Consider the following 18,361-nt stretch of genomic DNA (forward strand, 5'->3'; position numbering starts at 1 on the left):
GTTAAAAATACTTTTATTTTTTCCATCCATCCATCCATTTGCTGAGCCGCTTATCCTCACAAGGGTCGCGGGAGTGCTGGAGCCTATGCCAGCTATCATCGGGCAGGAGGCGGGGTACACCCTGAACCGGTTCCCAGCCAATCGCAGGGCACATATAAACAAACAACCATTTGCACTCACATTCACACCTACGGGCAATTTAGAGTTGTCAGTTAACCTCGCATGCATGTTTTTGGGATGTGGGAGGAAACCGGAGTACCCGGAGAAAACCAATGCAGGCACAGGGAGAACATGCAAACTCCACACAGGCAGGACCGGGGATTGAACCTCAGTCCTCAGAACTGTGAGGCAGACGCTCTAACCGTGCCGCCACTTTTATTTTTTATATATTTTTAATGTTCTGTACTGATACAACACGATTTGGCGTTGACAAAAAAAATTCAACCTCATGAAATCGGTTGAGGCACGGTGGCCGACTGGTTAGAGCGTCAGCCTCACAGTTCTGAGGACCCGGGTTCAATCCCCGGCCCCTCCTGTGTGGAGTTTGCATGTTCTCCCCGTGTCTGCGTGGGTTTTCTCCGGGCACTCCGGTTTCCTCCCACATCCCAAAAACATGCATGAATTGGAGACTCTAAATTGCCCGTAGGCATGACTGTGAGTGCGAATGGTTGTTTGTTCCTATGTGCCCTGCGATTGGCTGGCAACCAGTTCAGGGTGTACCCCGCCTCCTGCCCGATGACAGCTGGGATAGGCTCCAGCACGCCCGCGACCCTAGTGAGGAGAAGCGGCTCAGAAAATGGATGGATGAAATCGGTTGATAAATAAGCAAGTTACGACCTAATTGTATTTTATTTATTTATTTATTTATTTATTTATGTTTTACAACGGCGGCACGGTGGACGACTGGTTAGAGCATCAGCCTCACAGTTCTGAGGACCCGGGTTCATTCCTCTGCCCCACCTGTGTGGAGTTTGCATGTTCTCCCCGTGCCTGCGTGGGTTTTCTCTGGGCACTCCGGTTTCCTACCACATCCCAAAAACATGCATTAATTGGAGACTCTAAATTGCCCGTAGCTGTGACTGTGGGTGCGAAGGGTTGTTTGTTTGTATGTGCCCTGCGATTGGCTGGCAACCAGTTCAGGGTGTACCCCGCCTCCTGCCCGATGATAGCTGGGATAGGCTCCAGCACGCCCGCGACCCTAGTGAGGAGAAGCGGCTCAGAAAATGGATGGATGGATGGATGTTTTACAACTTAATTTCAATGTCCATGCATTGCTTTTGATGCAACGTCGACCCTGCCAACATGGCCACCACGGTAGGCACGTCAGTTACCCGGACAGTCTTATTAATATGACGCTATCAACGCTTCCGGTTTACTCACGTGATGAGTTGTCACGTGAGCACCGTCAGTGACCGTAAAGCTCGAAACATCAACACGATGGCAGCATTTTTACAATGGAGGAAATTTACATTTTTTGACAAAGAAACAGTCAAGGATCCTTTGGATAGTGGGAAAACATTTGTTCTTCCAAATGGAATATCGGCTTGCGACTCCGGACGTGGCCATATTGTTCTTGGGGATATCCTTTAGCTGTTAGCCTGCTCAGCTAATGTTATGCTTGGTTAGCTGTTTAATCGTAACTCGGCAGCGAAAATGAAACGAGTTGCGGTGCACCTTCCACGATGCATATTCATATCGCTATCAAAGCAAAGTGACAAGCCAAAGTTATTTCATATGTCGTACCAATTAGACAAAATCTGACCAAGTGGTGGACTTATTTGGGTGTGTCACCTTTCCTTTTCTACGCAGAAAAATCCTTCAGTAGCTCTTCACCCTAGACTAAATTTACAGAGCTGCTTGCCGAATGTTTCGTCTACATACAATGCTTTTGAACAGTTTTTCATGCAAAATACATACTGGGTTTATTATAATTGATCAGCATGTCATTATATAATACGGTGTGTTGGTATGATTTTTCTCCTTTTTCTCTATTTGTATGGCTACTGATGTGGAATAATTGGATTCTATGGGTCATTTCAATATAATTTGATCAATAACGGTAAAGACATGGTGCACTGAATTTCCTTTTGAAAATAAATTTTACAGATGAGTATTTGAATTATTGGCAATTGTTATCCATCAAAAGGTCATTAAAAAAAATTCGAAAATACTATTTCTTAAATTTTTAATACCAACATTTTTTTACTGTGAGTGGTCCAAAATAAAATTACATGATTTTAAACATGTTTTCTGAAGGATACATTTTGGGATGTATAGGATTTTGTTCCCTCTATTGCCTAATATACCTTTTCCATGACAATTAACACAAATGCATCTTAGTGTCTTGAGAGTTCCTTTTTTTGGGTTGTTTTACAAACTCTCCTTAACCCTTAATGCCACTTGAGAGCGCCTCCTTATGTTGTTGCAATACACCAGAGGGATCTGTGACCTGAGGCAAAACATTTTGCATTCATGCAATAGGAGACTGCAAAATGAATGGTGTTATTTCTGAGATATGAATGAATTTTTGTCAGAACTATTGCATGTCTTTCCCAATATTATGATTATATAAAGACAAGAGTAATGAGTATTTAGCATCAGATATTCACTTCATTCATACAAATCAGTCGCCTTTTGGCGAAATTCGCCGTTTTGAACTCATAATAGGCCATTTACGTAATTCGTATCGATCTGATGAGTTTTTCTGCGGAGTGTCGCCGTAGGCTGTTTTGTACTCCTAGAACACTGACAGCTAGATCCATTCCACACATCCACCATCCACACACAGATGTAATTGTGAATATTACTCCGTGGCGGACTAATGTGCGAGCGCGTTGGCCTGAGGTTCCGCCTATGTTCTCTGGACCTGCTTTGGACAGGAGTTGACGAGACCAGAAAAAAACACTTCTGCCGCTTCTACTGTTAAGTAAGTAACAGTACTTTTATTCCGTTACAATGATCTAAATGTTGCTCGCTACTTTTATTTATCAATTATTGCTTATTTATCAACTATTACGTGCGCGAGACTACGACTTCCGCATTGGGCGCTGTTTGCGTCATCCAATTTAAGCGCTAGTGACGTTTAAGTCAAGTTCACCAATCAAACGACACAAGAAAGTCACATGACCACACACTACGTCTTCCATTGGGCTTCCCGGGCATAGGTATTAACACGAGAAAAGCCAGCATGTTGGGAAGGTCATCGTTACCATGAAGGCAAAGGCGGGCTACTCTTGTTCACATTTTGATGAACAAAAACAACAGCTTTCATGTATTGTAGTATTTGTCTGGCACTTTCTGCCCAAACGTGAATTATTTAATTAGTTTACAGATGTTAATGTTAAATGTTTTAAGCGACAGAGCGATGTTAGGGATTATGTCACAACACAGAATGAACTAACTTAAAATTCTGAAATGCCCAATAAAAACAGAAAAACATTGTACTTGATATTTTCCTGGAGGATGCATTTAGGATTAGCCTTTGAAGTTGGTGAAGTGAAACAGACAATGATTTTAGTCAATTATTTTCCAGAATGTCAATGCTGAAAGAGGAGGATGCTATTTATGTGGCACACCTTGAAGCAGGCGTCAGGTGCAGGTGGAGATGGGCCTGGCTCAAGTTGGAGGCCATAACAAAAAAGCAAAGAAATTAGGCAAATTTAATTTTAATCTTAAATTTGTACATCAACATGTACTTGAGCGGTGTATATTTTTCTGCGTGAAGAATTTGTTTATTTTGCTTTATTGTACTCTTCAGAATCTTCCAGATTGCTTAATTAATGTAAAAATGAAAAAAAATTATTTGGGGAGGCCGGGGGGATCCCCCCAGACCCCCCCCTTACATTTTTTTTTTTTTTTTTGGTGCTCACCTTTGTCATGCCTTTGGTGTTTGCATGTCTGGCACTTGTATCTGTGCAGAGTTTGAAGGGCAGCACAACTCGCATGATTTTTATGACGCTGTTTACGTCTTGACCGCTTTAAAGAGAGTGTACATCAATGGGCCACCACCATTTGCTCTGTCAATCCAGATTACCTTTACTATGAATGCCTAACAACGCACAGAGCGACGTGGCTGAACCTGACTGAACTGTCGCGCAGTGTGTGTGGTTTTGCAACTGTTTTCATGAATGACCAGTCAGTCTGCCACTGGTTTTGATGCCATTCATAATTTGAATCACTGTCGCAACGTCGCAGTTTACAGCTGATCCAAATTCACATACGCTTTCACTCACGCTGAAAATGCATTTCTGGGTTTGAGCCAAGCGAGACACGGAATGGCCGCTGCGCCGCCCCAAGCCATCCATCCATTTTCTGAGCCGCTTCTCCTCACTAGGGTCGCGGGCGTGCTGGAGCCTATCCCAGCTGTCATCGGGCAGGAGGCGGGGTACACCCTGAACTGGTTGCCAGCCAATCGCAGGGCACATAGGAACAAACAACCATTCGCACTCACAGTCATGCCTACGGGCAATTTAGAGTCTCCAATTCATGCATGTTTTTGGGATGTGGGAGGAAACCGGAGTGCCCGGAGAAAACCCACGCAGGCACGGGGAGAACATGCAAACTCCACACAGGCGGGGCTGGGGATTGAACCCGGGTCCTCAGAACTGTGAGGCTGATGCTCTAACCAGTCGTCCACCGTGCCGCCTGCCCCAAGCCATATATAGGGTATATAAAGCATCCAGTTTTGTTTTTTTCTTCAATACCTCACTATATTCATAAAGTATAATGAGCCTGTGGATGAAAAAGCGAAGCATGTGACTAAAATGCGAGAACGGTACGTACCTCGCTGGGTACATTCAAATGAATGGAGTTGACGAGAGTCCTTTAACATATACACACTCACATTTATTCTAGCCCACATTCTCTCTCTAGCAACCCGCTTCTTCATTAACTATTAATCTGTTTTTTTTTGTTTAAAAAAAATTGATAAAATACACTATACTGTATATACAGCGGCGGCACGGTGGACGACTGGTTAGAGCATCAGCCTCACAGTTCTGAGGACCCGGGTTCAATCCCCGGTACTGCCTGTGTGGAGTTTGCATGTTCTCCCCGTGCCTGAATGGGTTTTCTCCGGGCACTCCGGTTTCCTCCCACATCCCAAAAACATGCATTAATTGGAGGCTCTAAATTGCACGTAGGTGTGAATGTGAGTGGGAATGGTTGTTTGTTTGTATGTGCCCTGCGATTGGCTGGCAACCAGTTCAGGGTGTACCCCGCTTCCTGCCCGATGATAGCTGGGATAGGCTCCAGCACGCCCGCGACCCTAGTGAGGAGAAGCGGCTCAGAAAATGGATGGATGGATGTATATACAGCATCAAACGCCTATACAGTGTCGCTGTTCAGGGCGTCCATATAGCTAAGCACTCAATGTCCGAGTTGCATCGGCATCTCTTATTTTTATGCAATAGTCCGGTCCAATCGGGTTTGACCACATCGTGCAGTGTGCAGCAGGCATTACCCATCAATAACTTTTTAAAAATAGGACATTAAGCATAGTTTTTTCTGTACAGGAGACATTTATTTAAAACCAAGGCTGCATTAAAAAAAAATGCGACATTGGACTAGATTGTATGCAATTAACAAGATAACTAGGCATGGACTGCTTTTGTGTATTTTTTCCTTAGCCCATATTACATATAAGTGGCAACATCTGGCTTTTGATGCGGCTCTTGCAGCTGACAACCTTTCAGGCTTATAAATTACGAGTAATGCATATCTACCAACTGAAACAACACAGTATTCTTGTAACAGTGGGACAGGATGAACATGGAATCAACCCTCTAGTAAGTACCGACTTACTGTTTTCAACTGAGGCCTTTTGTTCTGAGTATTACAGCCAGGGCTGGACAACCACTAATTCTAATTGTTTCTCAGGTAAAGGTCTGGAACTTGGACAAAAGAGACAGTGGAAGTCCCCTCTGCACAAGAATTTTCCCTGCAATTCCAGGCAACAAACCAGCGGAGGTTTCTTGCCTGAGTGTACACGAGAACCTCAACTTTATGGCTATTGGTATGTGGGGAAGAAATGTTTCTTTGCTTTCTGGTGTTTCACTGTGAATCTCAGCGTTTCCTTGACGCAGGCTAAAAGGCATAGTGTGTCTCTTGACAGGCTTCACAGATGGCAGTGTGGTTCTGACCAAAGGTGACATAACTCGGGATCGTCACAGTAAAACTCTTATTCTGCATGAGGGAACCAGCCCAGTCACAGGCCTCGCCTTCCGTCAAGTTGCTAAGGTCATACATCTGTATGTTGCCACTCTTGAGAAAGTCCATGTAAGAGCTACCAGAATATATGAATACTGGGTTTAGTTGTGGTATTGTTTGTCAACCATGAAATACTGTTTATGACAATATTACTGCGACAGTAATTTCTCTATCCACCACCTTCTCTCCCTTGTTTAGTGCTACAGCCTGTCTGTCAAAGAGTATCCAAAAGTAGAGCTGGATACGCATGGGTGTGCTCTTCGCTGCTCATCCCTTACAGATCCCTCACAAGATTCTCAGTTTATTGTGGCTGGTGATGAATGTGTGTATCTGTATCAGCCTGACGAACGAGGTCCCTGCTTTGCCTTTGATGGAACCAAGCTTTTGGCCCGCTGGCATCGTGGATATCTTTTCTTAATTATTTGGAATACAAAGTAAGAACACTCACCATGAATACAGAGTCCCCCAGCAAGTAAGAATGCAAATGATATAAATGAAAGAATAATATTTAGTGCCATGATTAATTCCAAGCTTCCTGAAAAGGTTGGGTTTGTCTTCACGTACACTCTAAAGGGCATATTCTCCTGTGTGCTTGCGTCAGAAAACGGATACAGCTCCGCGCTTCTCTGGCTGCGCAGATTCTCCCCTCCACTTAAGTATGTCATATACAATCCCTTGTGCCACCTTGGAATGTGGGCGTTCACTGTTAAATTGGTACATGCGAATATTCTGCCGTCAACTTAAGTACTTTTCTTTCGCCGCACTCTTGGAGGCTGTCATATAGTGCCGCGTGAAAGTGAAACATTATATGACACTTGAAGTTTGGAGTCACAATATACGTCGTCGGGAGGATCGGCGCACCTTCAGGGCGCGCAAGCCAGGCGTGTAAAATACGGACCCTTTACAAAAAATTATAATATCATGGAAAAGTTTATTTATTTCAATAATTCCATTCAAAAAGTTAAATTTCCTAGATTATAGATTCAGGGCTCACAATTTAAACAATTTCAAGTATTTACAGTGGGTATGGGTATTTCAGAACCCCTTAAATTTTTCACTCTTTGTTATATTGCAGCCATCTGCTAAAATCATTTAAGTTCATCTTTTTCCCTCATTAATGTACACACAGCACCGCATATTGACAGAAAAAAATGAAATTGTTGAAATATTTGCAGATTTATTAAAAAAGAAAAACTCAAATATCACACAGCCATAAATAAGTATTCAGACCCTTTGCTGTGACACTCATATTTAATTGGTGCTGTCCATTTCTTCTGATCATCCTTGAGATGGTTATACACCTTCATTGGAGTCCAGCTGTGTTTGATTATACTGATTGGGCTTGATTAGGAAAGCCACACAGCTGTCTATATAAGACCTTACAGCTCACAGTGCATGTCAGAGCAAATGAGAATCATGAGGTCAAAGGAACTGCCTGAAGAGCTTAGAGACAGAATTGTGGCAAGGCACAGATCTGGCTAAGGTTAGAAAAAAATATTTATGCTGCACTTAAGGTTCCTAGAGCACAGTGGCCTCCTTAATCCTTAAATGGAAGACGTTTGGGACGACCAGAACCCCTCCTAGAGCTGGCCCTCCAGCCAAACTGAGCAAGAAGAGGGGGAGAAGAGCCCAAAGATCACTGTGGCTAAGCTCCAGAGATGCAGTCGGGAGATGGGAGAAGGTTCTAGAAAGTCAACCATCACTGCAGCCCTCCACCAGGCTTTATGGCAGAGTGGCCCGACGGAAGCCTCTCCTCAGTGCATGACACATGAAAGCCTGCATGGAGGTTTTTAAAAAAACACCTGAAGGACTCCAAGATGGTGAGAAAAAAGATTCTCTGGTCTGATGAGACCAAGATAGAAATTGTTGGCCTTAATTCTAAGTGGCATGTGTGGAGAAAACCAGGCACTGCTCATCACCTGTCCAATACAGTCCCAACAGTGAAGCATGGTGGTGGCAGCATCATGCTGTGGGGGTGTTTTTCAGCTGCAGGGGCAGGACGACTGGATGCAATCGAAGGAAAGGTGAATGCGGCCAAGTACAGGGATATCCTGGATGAAAACCTTCTCCAGAGTGCTCAGGACCTCAGACTGGGCCGAAAGTTCACCTTCCAACAAGACGACCCGAAGCACACAGCTAAAATAACGAAGGAGTGGCTTCAGAACAACTCTGTGACTGTTCTTGAATGGCCCAGCCAGAGCCCTGACGTAAACCGAATTGAGCATCTCTGGAGAGACCTGAAAATTGCTGTCCACCATCCAATCCGACAAAACTGGAGAGGATCTGCAAGGAGGAATGGCAGAGGATCCCCAAATCCAGGTGTGAAAAACTTGTTGCATCATTCCCCAAAAGACTCATGGCTGTATTAGCTCAAAAGGGTGCTTCTACTAAATACTGAACAAAGGGTCTGAATACTTATGACTGTGATATTTCATATTTTCTTTTTTAATAATTCAGAAAAAAATTTCAATAATTCATTTTTTTCCCCTCCCAATACGGGGTGCTCTGTGTACATCAATGAGGAAAAAATGAACTTAAATGATTCTAGCAAATGGCTGCAGTATAACAAAGAGTGAAAAATTAAGGGGGTCTGAATACTTTCCGTACCCACTGCATTTGTTTATTTTTACATAATTTGGGCAAAACCCACGAAATCAAGAATTCAAAAAATTTGAATACTGTGAAGAAATCAGCCCAAAATCTGTCAGGCCATAAATGTTTTAAACTGAGTGTCAGACACAAATCAACTACTAAACTCAAAGCACCTGCACAGGTTTCCCCAGGTGTCATTAAATTGCTTCAGTTTGGTTCAGCTGTTGTCAGTTAAGGTTCAATTTGAGGAAGACTGCAGAGTTGGCAACTGGCCAGAAGACCATCATTGCTACCCTCCATAGCATGGGTAAGCCACAAAAGTTCATAGCTAAGGAGGCTGGCTGTTCACAGAGTGCTGTGTCCAAGCATATCAATGGAAGGGCAAAATACGGCAGGAGAAGATGCAGCAGGAAAAGAGATGACCGTGGGTTTCAGTGGATTATCAAACAGAGAAGATTAAATAATCTAGCAGCAATCCAGAAAGAGTGGAATGATGCGGGAATCACAGGTTCAAAAACCACCACATTCAGACGCATCCGGTAGATGGGCTCCAACTGTCGGGTTCCTCGAGTCAAGCCACTTCTGAGCCTGAGCCAACGTACTGTAGGAAGCATCCCAACTGGGCCGAGGAGAAGTATGACTGGACTGTTGGCCAGTGGTCCAAGGTCCTCCTTTCCGATGAAAGTAAAGTGTGCCTTTCATTCGGGGTTCAAGGTTTTGGAGGAAGATGCAAGCTGCTTGAGGTCCAGTCATGATTTGGGGTGCAATGTCCAGTGCAGGTGTTGGTAAACTCTGCTTTCTTAAATCCAAGGTCACCGCAACAGTCTACCAGAATGTTTTAGAGGACTTCATGATTCCTTCTGCTGAAGATCTGTATGGAGATGCAGATTTCATCTTCCAGCAGGACCTGGCCCCTGCCCATCAAAACCCGGTTTGATGCCCATGCCATCACAGTGCTTGAATGGCACGGCAACTCGCCGGATCTAAACCCCATTGAGAATCTATGGGCTATTATCAAGAGGAAAATGAGGGTCACCAGACCCAAAAACAAAGAAAAATGACAGCAAGCATCAAGGAAATCTGGGCTTCCATAGCTCCCAGGCAATGCCACAGGCTGATTGCCTCATTGGCACGGCGCAGCAAGGCAGTGATTAAAGCAAAGGGGATTCCCAACCAAGTATTGAAGATGAACGTATTGTTTTGAAAGTATTAGTATTAGTAGTATTTTGATTAATTTCATGTGACCCTAATTTCTTTCTTTCTTTTCTCCAAAAACTGAGAAGAAAATAATTTCTTCACAATATTCTATTTTCTTAGGAACTCAAAAAGTTTTTGGAGTTCCTGATTTCATGGGTTTTATGAGCTGGAAGCTCAAATTATGTAAAAATAAACAAATAAATACTTGAAATTGTTTAAATTGTGGGCCCTAAATCTATAATTTATGACAGTTTAACATTTTGAATGGAATTATGGAAATAAATAAATGTTTCTATGATATTCTATTTTTTTGGAAAGGGTCTGTATGGCCCTAAGTGCTCGATTACATTTGATATTCATTGAAACTAGTCTCGTCCAGTTGAGTGTACAGTCCATAAAAGGTATTTAACCCCTTCTCAAATTCTTATTTTTGTGCATAGTTTCCCCACGTTAATGTTTAACGATCATCAAATACGTAAATATCAGAAAAAGATAACCCAACAGAATGGCCCGGGGCCACTACGCTGCTGTGCCATTCCACCACCTATATATAGACACTGGCCCGCTCAAGCCAGGACAAATTTCTAAATCACAAAAATTTTTGCTGGCGCAAAACTGCATTCTCAGTCTTCGTCTGAATTTTTTTTTTATCACCGAGACATCCTGTCCAAGACAGGATGTGGTGATGACATAAGGAGAAACTGCGACCAGCACCGCCTGACTGGATACACGGGCACACATTCAGGGTAGCTTCAACATGGTCGCCGAAGCTAACGCCGCTAGCCACATACAGCAGCTTGTACTTTGCAACCTGTAGAATGTTAATCTGCCCTCCCTAAGCGTACTTTAGGCTGGTTATTGACCTCCCCCCAATTGGAGTTTACTGTAAAACTAAGCAAACAACAAAAGTGATTGCCCTCATTTTATATTTAGATACAAGACACACAATTTTAGAAATCGCCATATTAATGCTAACAGTCAGTGGAAACTATTAATGGGTAGCTAGTATTAGCATTTGGTCACAGGAGGGATTTACATTCAAATAAATATTCACACATAGTCGTCATAGTAGCACATACAGAAAGGTAATATAACAATACTCACAGGCATATATTTGTCCTAATCTGTGAGAAACGACTTTTTTAACATTATTGCTACTTTCTTCTTGTACTATTTTTATTTTTAATAATGTTTATTTTATTTATTTTTTAGCTTACAGAAAGTAAATAGCTCCATGCATGCATCATACCACACTGCCCTGAGGAGTCCAAGGCGCACACAGCATGAACGGTAGATACAGTCAGTGACTGTATAAAAAGATGCTTTTGTCCTGACTTTGACATGAAATCAGACTAAATATTTCCTCTTTTAGGTCAGTTAGGATGAGCAAAATTATGACTATTGGCTAAATGCCAGAATATTATAAGGATTTTTTTTTCCGACAACTACAATAGACAATACAGTCATGGCTAAAAGCATTGGCAGGTTTGAGCCATGAATATATATATATTATTATTATTTTTTTTTTTTTCAACTTCTATTGTTTTAATATTATTTTACTAATAATAGCTAATTTATTTTCTGGTTGTTCGTTTAAGTTATATTTAGTGTTGAGTTGCTTAAATACATTTCTGAAATAAATGAATAATCATGTATATTAACCATGCATTCAATATCAATCAAAATGGTCGTGATTATTATTTTATTCCATAATCGCACAGCCAGAGTGTAGCATCCCCTCCCCCTTCACACTGCAGAGGCGCACAAGAGCTGCGAAGCAAACCCAAACAAACATGTCAGCTCATATAGCCAATAGCACTAACCGTAAATAAATTGAAAAATGTACAGCTAATCCATATGATTGGTATCGTCAGATCTCACTCATGGATTATCGGTACTGGAATTGGCAGCATCATACACTGATCGGAGCACCCCTAATTATACATAGTGTGCAAAACATTAACAAACGAGAATGATAGAATGTCAATGCGAAGTAAATATTGTAATAATTTTGGAACTTATTTATTCTTTAAAAGATTATTATTTATTTGTGCAATTGCAGTGCCTTGATTTTAGTGAGGTTAGTACAGAGTCATCGCCATGGATGCAATTGGGCTTATCATTTCTTAAAGGGGCTTAAATATTGCAGTGTAAATACGCTAAATATAAAATAATCACTCAAACTTAACGTATAATATCATGAATATACGAGGCCAGTACAAGTTCTGGCAGGGCCACCACAACTTGGCTCACTCAAAAAAGATTAACGTCAGACCCTACTCAAGTAAACATATCATACAGTTTTTAAAAGGTGATTTTATTTATTAAGTGGGAAAAATATTCAAAGCTATCTGGGCCAGTGGGGGAAAAGTAATTGTCCACCACCCTTGTTAAATCATGAATTAACTGTATAATCACATTTTTTGTAAAGTTGAGTTCATTTTCACTGACCACACTCAAGCCTGATTACCTCCAGACCTGTTCAATCAAGTAATCATTTGAATAGAACCTGTCTGACAAAATTAAGTAAGCCAAAACATCTGTAAAAGGTGCAACAAAATGCCACGATCCAAAGAAATTCACCAATTGATGAGAAAGTAGTTGACATCTATCAGTCTGGAAAAGGTTACGAAGCCTTTTCTAAAGCATAAATATAACAGCATTTCAGAAAATGAACATCACACCAACTGTCAAACGTGGTGGTATTGTGATGGTCTGAGGCTGATTAGCCTATTCAGATTCTGGACGATTTGTTGTAATTGATGGAACTATGAATTCTGCTCTTTACCAGAAAATCCTGAAAGAGAATGTTTGGCCTTGAGTTGGTGACCTCCAGCTGAAGCAGACTTGGGTCATTCCTGCAGCAGTACAACAATCCCAAACACACCAGCAAGTTAACTTCTGAATAGCTTAAAATAAACTAGGCTTTACACAATCAGGATTTTTGGGGCCGATCACTGATCACCAAGTTAAACAAAAAAACGATATCCGATCGCAAGATGGAGCAATGTTTATTTAAATGACTTGTTCATTTACTGTATGTACTTGTGTACTGTATACTGAGTATCTTCAAAAATACTCTCTTCTCAGGTCATGTATTTTAATCAGTAAGGTCAAACCAATATTACAACATGACAGAAATAATGGGTGCTAATTTACTGTAATTAAATCATTTTATTGTAATAAAATTACTGCACACACACTGAAACTTTAGAGCATGAGTCAACATAACGCTGGCATGTTTACGTACAACGTTAGTGCTAGCACTAGCTTGCTAGCCTACATAATGTTTTGTTGGCTGTTTGTGAGCCGTATTGTATTAAAAGTATGTGAACATACCTCAAGCAATCCTTGAATGAACGTCTTCTCCCAAGCACCGGTGACCACCACCATGTCGTTTTTCCACATTTTGTTCTTTTTTGACCAACACAATACACGCACAATCCATTGTTGTTGCTCTGGTAAGTAGTGTATCCGGTCGCGTTTGAGTTGACAAGATAAAGTCCAGTGATCGTAAAAGACGGGATGCGCTGGTATCGGAATACAAGATTTTATTGCAGTAGTCTGACATAATGCAATCGTGAAAGACCACATTTGTCTTGTAGTCTTATCCAAGCATTCCGTGTTGTCATGTCTCAGACGTGTTGTCTGTCCCACACCGCCGACACGTTTATAAAAAAAAAAAAAAAAAAAACTTTGTCGGTCAGCTATTTACAGTACTATGTCAAAAGACACGCGACAAGGCTAAAAATAAACTCGCTTTTGAATTCAAATATACTGTACATGATGGCAACGCAGAGTAAATGTCTTGCGGAACCGATCGGCGAATTATGACATTAAAGTTGATCAGCATAAAATGTTAATTATTGGCCGATGCCGATCAAGCCCATCAGATCGGTGTAAAGTCGGGAAAAAAAAACACACACAGTTTTTGGAGTGATGTCAAAGTCCGGACTTTAGTCCAATTGAAATGATGTGGCATGACCTTAAAACGGCATTCATGATTGAAAGCCCTCCATTTTGGCTGAAATAAAACAAATATGCAAGGAAGAGTGGGCCAAAATATCTCCACAGAGATGTGAAGGAGATTGCGAGTTGTACAACCCCATTTCCAATGAAGTTGGGATGTTGTGTTAAACATAAATAAAAACAGAATGCAATGATTTGCAAATCATATTCGACCTATATTTAATTGAATACACGACAAAGACAATATATTTAATGTTCAAACTGATAAACTGTATTGTTTTAAGCAAATAATCATTGACTTAGAATTTTACGGCTGCAACAGGTTCCAAAAAAGCTGGTACATGGTCATGTTTACCATTTTGTTACATCACCTTTTCTTTTAACAACATTCAATAAACGTTTGGGAACTGAGGACACTAATTGTTGAAGCTTTGTAGGTGGAATTCTTTCCCATTCTTGCTTGATGTACAACTTCAGCTGTTCAACAGTCCGGGGTCTCCCTTGTCGTATTTTACGCTTCATAATGCGTCACACATTTTCAATGGAGACAGGTCTGACTGCAGACAGGCCAGTCTAGTACCTGCACTCTTTTACTACGAAGCCACGCTGTTGTAACATGTGCAGAATGTGGTTTGGCATTGTCTTGCTGAAATAAGCAGGGATGTCTATGAAAGAGACGTTGCTTGGATGGCAGCATATGTTTCTCCAAAACCTGTAAATACCTTTCAGCATTAATGGTGCCTTCACAGATGTGTAAGTTACCCATGCCATTGGCCCTAACACACCCCCATACCATCACAGATGCTGGCTTTTGAACTTTGCATCCATAACAGTCCGAATGGTTCTTTTCCTCTTTGGCCCGGAAGACACGACGTCCACAATTTCCAAAAACAATTTGAAATGTGGACTCGTGAGACCACAGAACACTTTTCCCGTTTGCATCAGTCCATCTTAGATTAGCTCGGGCCCAGAGAAACCGGCGGCCTTTCTGGGTATTGTTGATAAATGGCTTTTGCTTTGCATATTAGAGTTTCAAGTTGCACTTACGGCTGTAGCGCCAACTGTATTTACTGTCATTGGTTTTCTGAAGTGTTCCTGAGGACGTGGTGATATCCTTTACACATTGATGTTGGTTTTTGATGCAGTGCCGCCTGAGGGATCGTAGGTCACGGGCATCCATGTTGGTTTTCGGCCTTGCCGCTTACATGCAGTGATTTCTCCTGACTCTCTCAACCTTCTGATGATATTATGGACCGTAGATGATGAAATCCCTAAATTCCTTGCAATTGTACATTGAGGAACATTGTCCTTAAACTGTTCGACTTTTTTCTCACACACTTGTTCACAAAGAGGTGAACCTCGCCCCATCTTTGCTTGTGAATCACTGAGCAATTCAGGGAAGCTTCTTTTATACCCATTCGTGGCACCCACCTGTTCCCAATTAGCCTGTTCATCTGTGGGATGTTCCAAACAGGTGTTTGATGAGTGTTCCTCAACTTTCTCAGTCTTTTTTGCCACCTGTCCCAGCTTTTTTGGAACGTGTTGCAGCCATAAACTTCTGAATTAATGTTTATTTGTTAAAAACAACAAAGTTTATCAGTTTGAACATTGTAGTGTATTCAATTAAATATAGGTTGAACATGATTTGCAAATCATTTTATTCTGTTTTTATTTGTTTAACACAACGTCCCAACTTCATTGGAATTGGGGTTGTAGATAATGCTTGATTTCAGTTGTTGCTCCTTAGGATGGCCCAAGCAGTTATTAGGTGTAGCGGCAAATTACTTTTCCCTAAAGGGCCAGGTAGCTTTGAATAATGATACATTCAACTTATATCGCACTTTTCGAGGGATTCAAAGACAAGACAAATTGCGTCTTACGTGGCTGCTATTCGGCCCCTCCGACCACCACCAAACATCCAACCACATTCATTCATACAGTAGGCAATGTGGGTTAAGTGTCTTCCCCAGGGACACCGCAACGACATACTGAATGCTCGAGCGGGGATAGGAACTGACGACCCTCCGGTTTCAGGGTGTGCACTTATCCTCTGCACCACGACGCCCCAAATAGAAGTTTTTTTCTTAAGAAATACAATCACTGTATAAAAACTGCATTTCATATTTACTTGGGTTGTCTTGGTCTGATGTTTACAATTGTTTGATGATCTTAGATATTAAAGTGGAAAAAGAATTTGTGAAGGGCAAATACTTTTTCACGGCACTGTATACAGCGGCTGAAATAAGTATTTAACACGTCACCATTTTTCTCATTAAATATATTTCCAAAGGTGCTATTGACATGATGTTGGGAACAACCCAAGTGATCCATAGATACAAATAAAGTAGAATAAATATGATCAGAAATTAAGGCGTGTAAAAATGTGTAATGACACAGGGAAAAAGTATTGAACACATTAAGAAATGGAGGTGCAAAAAGGCATGGAAAGCTAAGACAACACCTAAAATCTATCAAACTGCAATCCAGCCCCTTATCAGCGCAAATGAATATCAGCTGGTTCAGTCCTAATTGATGTCTTACAAAAAGGTCTCATTGCCAAGGTGTGAGTCAAGACACATCTTAAGAGCAGAGAGCTGTCTCAAGAACATTGCAAACTAATTGTTGCAAAACATAACAATGGCATTGGTTACAGGTGCATATCTAAACTTCTGAACGTTCCAGTGAGCACGGTTGGGGCAATAATATGTCAGTGGAAACCCAATCATACCACCTTAAATTTTCCTCGATGAGGTGCTCCTCTAAAGATTTCCGACAGAGGAGCGCCAAGAATAGTCGGAAGAGTTGTCCAAGAGCCAAGGACCACCTGTGTAGAGCTTCAAAAAGACCTGGAATTAGCAGGTACTATTGTCACAAGGAAAACAGTGAGTAATGCACTCCACCGTCATGGCCTGTATGCACACTAACCACGCAAGACCCCATTGCTGGAAAAAAAAAAAAAAAAAAAACATGTTTAGCTCATTTAAGTTTGCTGAACAACATTTGGGCAAGCCAGTTAAATACTGGGAGAATTTAGTCTGGTCGGATGAGAGCAAAATTCAACAGTTTGGATTCCATAATGCACACCACGTTTGGAGAAGAAATGGCACTGCACATCACCCTTAAAACACTGAAGTTCAGAGGTGGGAACATGATGGTGTGGGGCTGGTTTTCAGCAAATGGTACTGGTAAACTTCACATTATTGAAGGAAGGATGAATGGGCATATGTACCGAGACATACTTGAGAAAAAATCTGCTGCCATCTACGAGGATGATGAAACGAGAGTGGACATTTCAGCAGGATAATGATCCAAAACATACTGCCAAGGAAACTCTCAATTGGTTTCAAAGAAAAAATATAAAGCTGCTCGAATGACCCAGTATATCCCCTGACTTGAATACAATAGAAAATCTATGGAACGAACTGAAACTCAAGATCCATAAAAGAAGCCCACGGAACCTTCAAGATTTGAAGACTGCTTGTGAGGAGGAATGGGGCAAAATCACACCAGAGCAATGTGTGCGACTAGTTTCTCCATACAGAAAGCGTCTTGAAGCTGTGATTGCAAACAAAGGCTTTTGTACAAAGTATTAAATAAATACCACTTGGTGTGTTCCATACTATTTCCCTGTGTCATTTCACATTGTTACACACAACTTAATTTCTGAGCTTAATTGTTCTACTTTCTTTACGCATGGATTACTTCAGTTGTTCCCAACATCTGGTGAAATTTTCAGGTCAATAGCAGCTTTGGACATATATTTGAGAAATATGGTGATGTTTAAATAGTTAATTCCGCCGCTGTATTGAATGTAATATTATGTGATGTTATTCTCATGATCACGTTTTGTCAAAATCCTGAATTTTCCCTCTCTTAAAAGGTGCATTTGAAATCTTGTTTCTTATTAGTTTAAGGTTTCATTTTGGACACTACAGTTGGCATCGACTGTATACAGTGTTTTTCCAGTTTCAGTTAATACCATTTTTATTACTTTGAAGGAAAAATCCATGTTTGTGTGCTAATGCCTACACAGGACGAGGTTTGGTAGCAGGGAAAGCTGTCCATCAGACAAACAGCTTCTGACCATCTACGACTTGGACAACAAATTCATTGCATATAGTGCCCAATTTGATGATGTCATTGATGTTGTGGCTGAGTGGGGCTCCTTCTACGTCCTCACCAGAGATGGGAAAATTTATGTTCTTCAGGAGAAGGACACGCAGACCAAGCTGGAAGTAAGTCTTGTGAAAACCCTGTATACCTGTAAAGCTAGATGAGTGTCTTAGTAGTAATGGTAGTAGTACTGGAGGAGTAGTACTGGTAATATTGTTGAATATTTGTCTGTATTCTTGTTTAATATTTACCTCACTGCTGATTTTTGATTGTCCCAACATCT

At 41.3% G+C, this 18,361-nt stretch overlaps 1 protein-coding gene across 8 annotated transcripts in view; it reads left to right on the forward strand.

Moving 5' to 3' along the window:
* Nucleotides 1–1,369: 1,369 nt before the first annotated feature.
* Nucleotides 1,370–18,361, forward strand: part of vps11 (VPS11 core subunit of CORVET and HOPS complexes) — a 60,985-nt gene continuing 43,993 nt past the window's right edge. For 2 of the 8 annotated variants that reach the window (XM_061752858.1, XM_061752861.1), the window contains exons 1-6: nucleotides 1,372–1,579; nucleotides 5,638–5,786; nucleotides 5,878–6,013; nucleotides 6,113–6,276; nucleotides 6,406–6,641; nucleotides 17,999–18,200. In XM_061752858.1, the coding sequence (XP_061608842.1) occupies nucleotides 1,384–1,579; nucleotides 5,638–5,786; nucleotides 5,878–6,013; nucleotides 6,113–6,276; nucleotides 6,406–6,641; nucleotides 17,999–18,200 (1,083 nt within the window). In that variant the 5' untranslated portion in view covers nucleotides 1,372–1,383. Of the gene's footprint in view, nucleotides 2,927–5,279; nucleotides 5,787–5,877; nucleotides 6,014–6,112; nucleotides 6,277–6,405; nucleotides 6,642–6,685; nucleotides 6,864–17,998; nucleotides 18,201–18,361 lie in introns of those variants that run through there. The other 6 variants (XM_061752860.1, XM_061752859.1, XM_061752862.1 and 3 more) reach the window with 6 other exon arrangements.

This window comes from Phyllopteryx taeniolatus, chromosome 17 (assembly GCF_024500385.1).
Source record: "Phyllopteryx taeniolatus isolate TA_2022b chromosome 17, UOR_Ptae_1.2, whole genome shotgun sequence".
Taxonomy (NCBI): domain Eukaryota; kingdom Metazoa; phylum Chordata; class Actinopteri; order Syngnathiformes; family Syngnathidae; genus Phyllopteryx; species Phyllopteryx taeniolatus.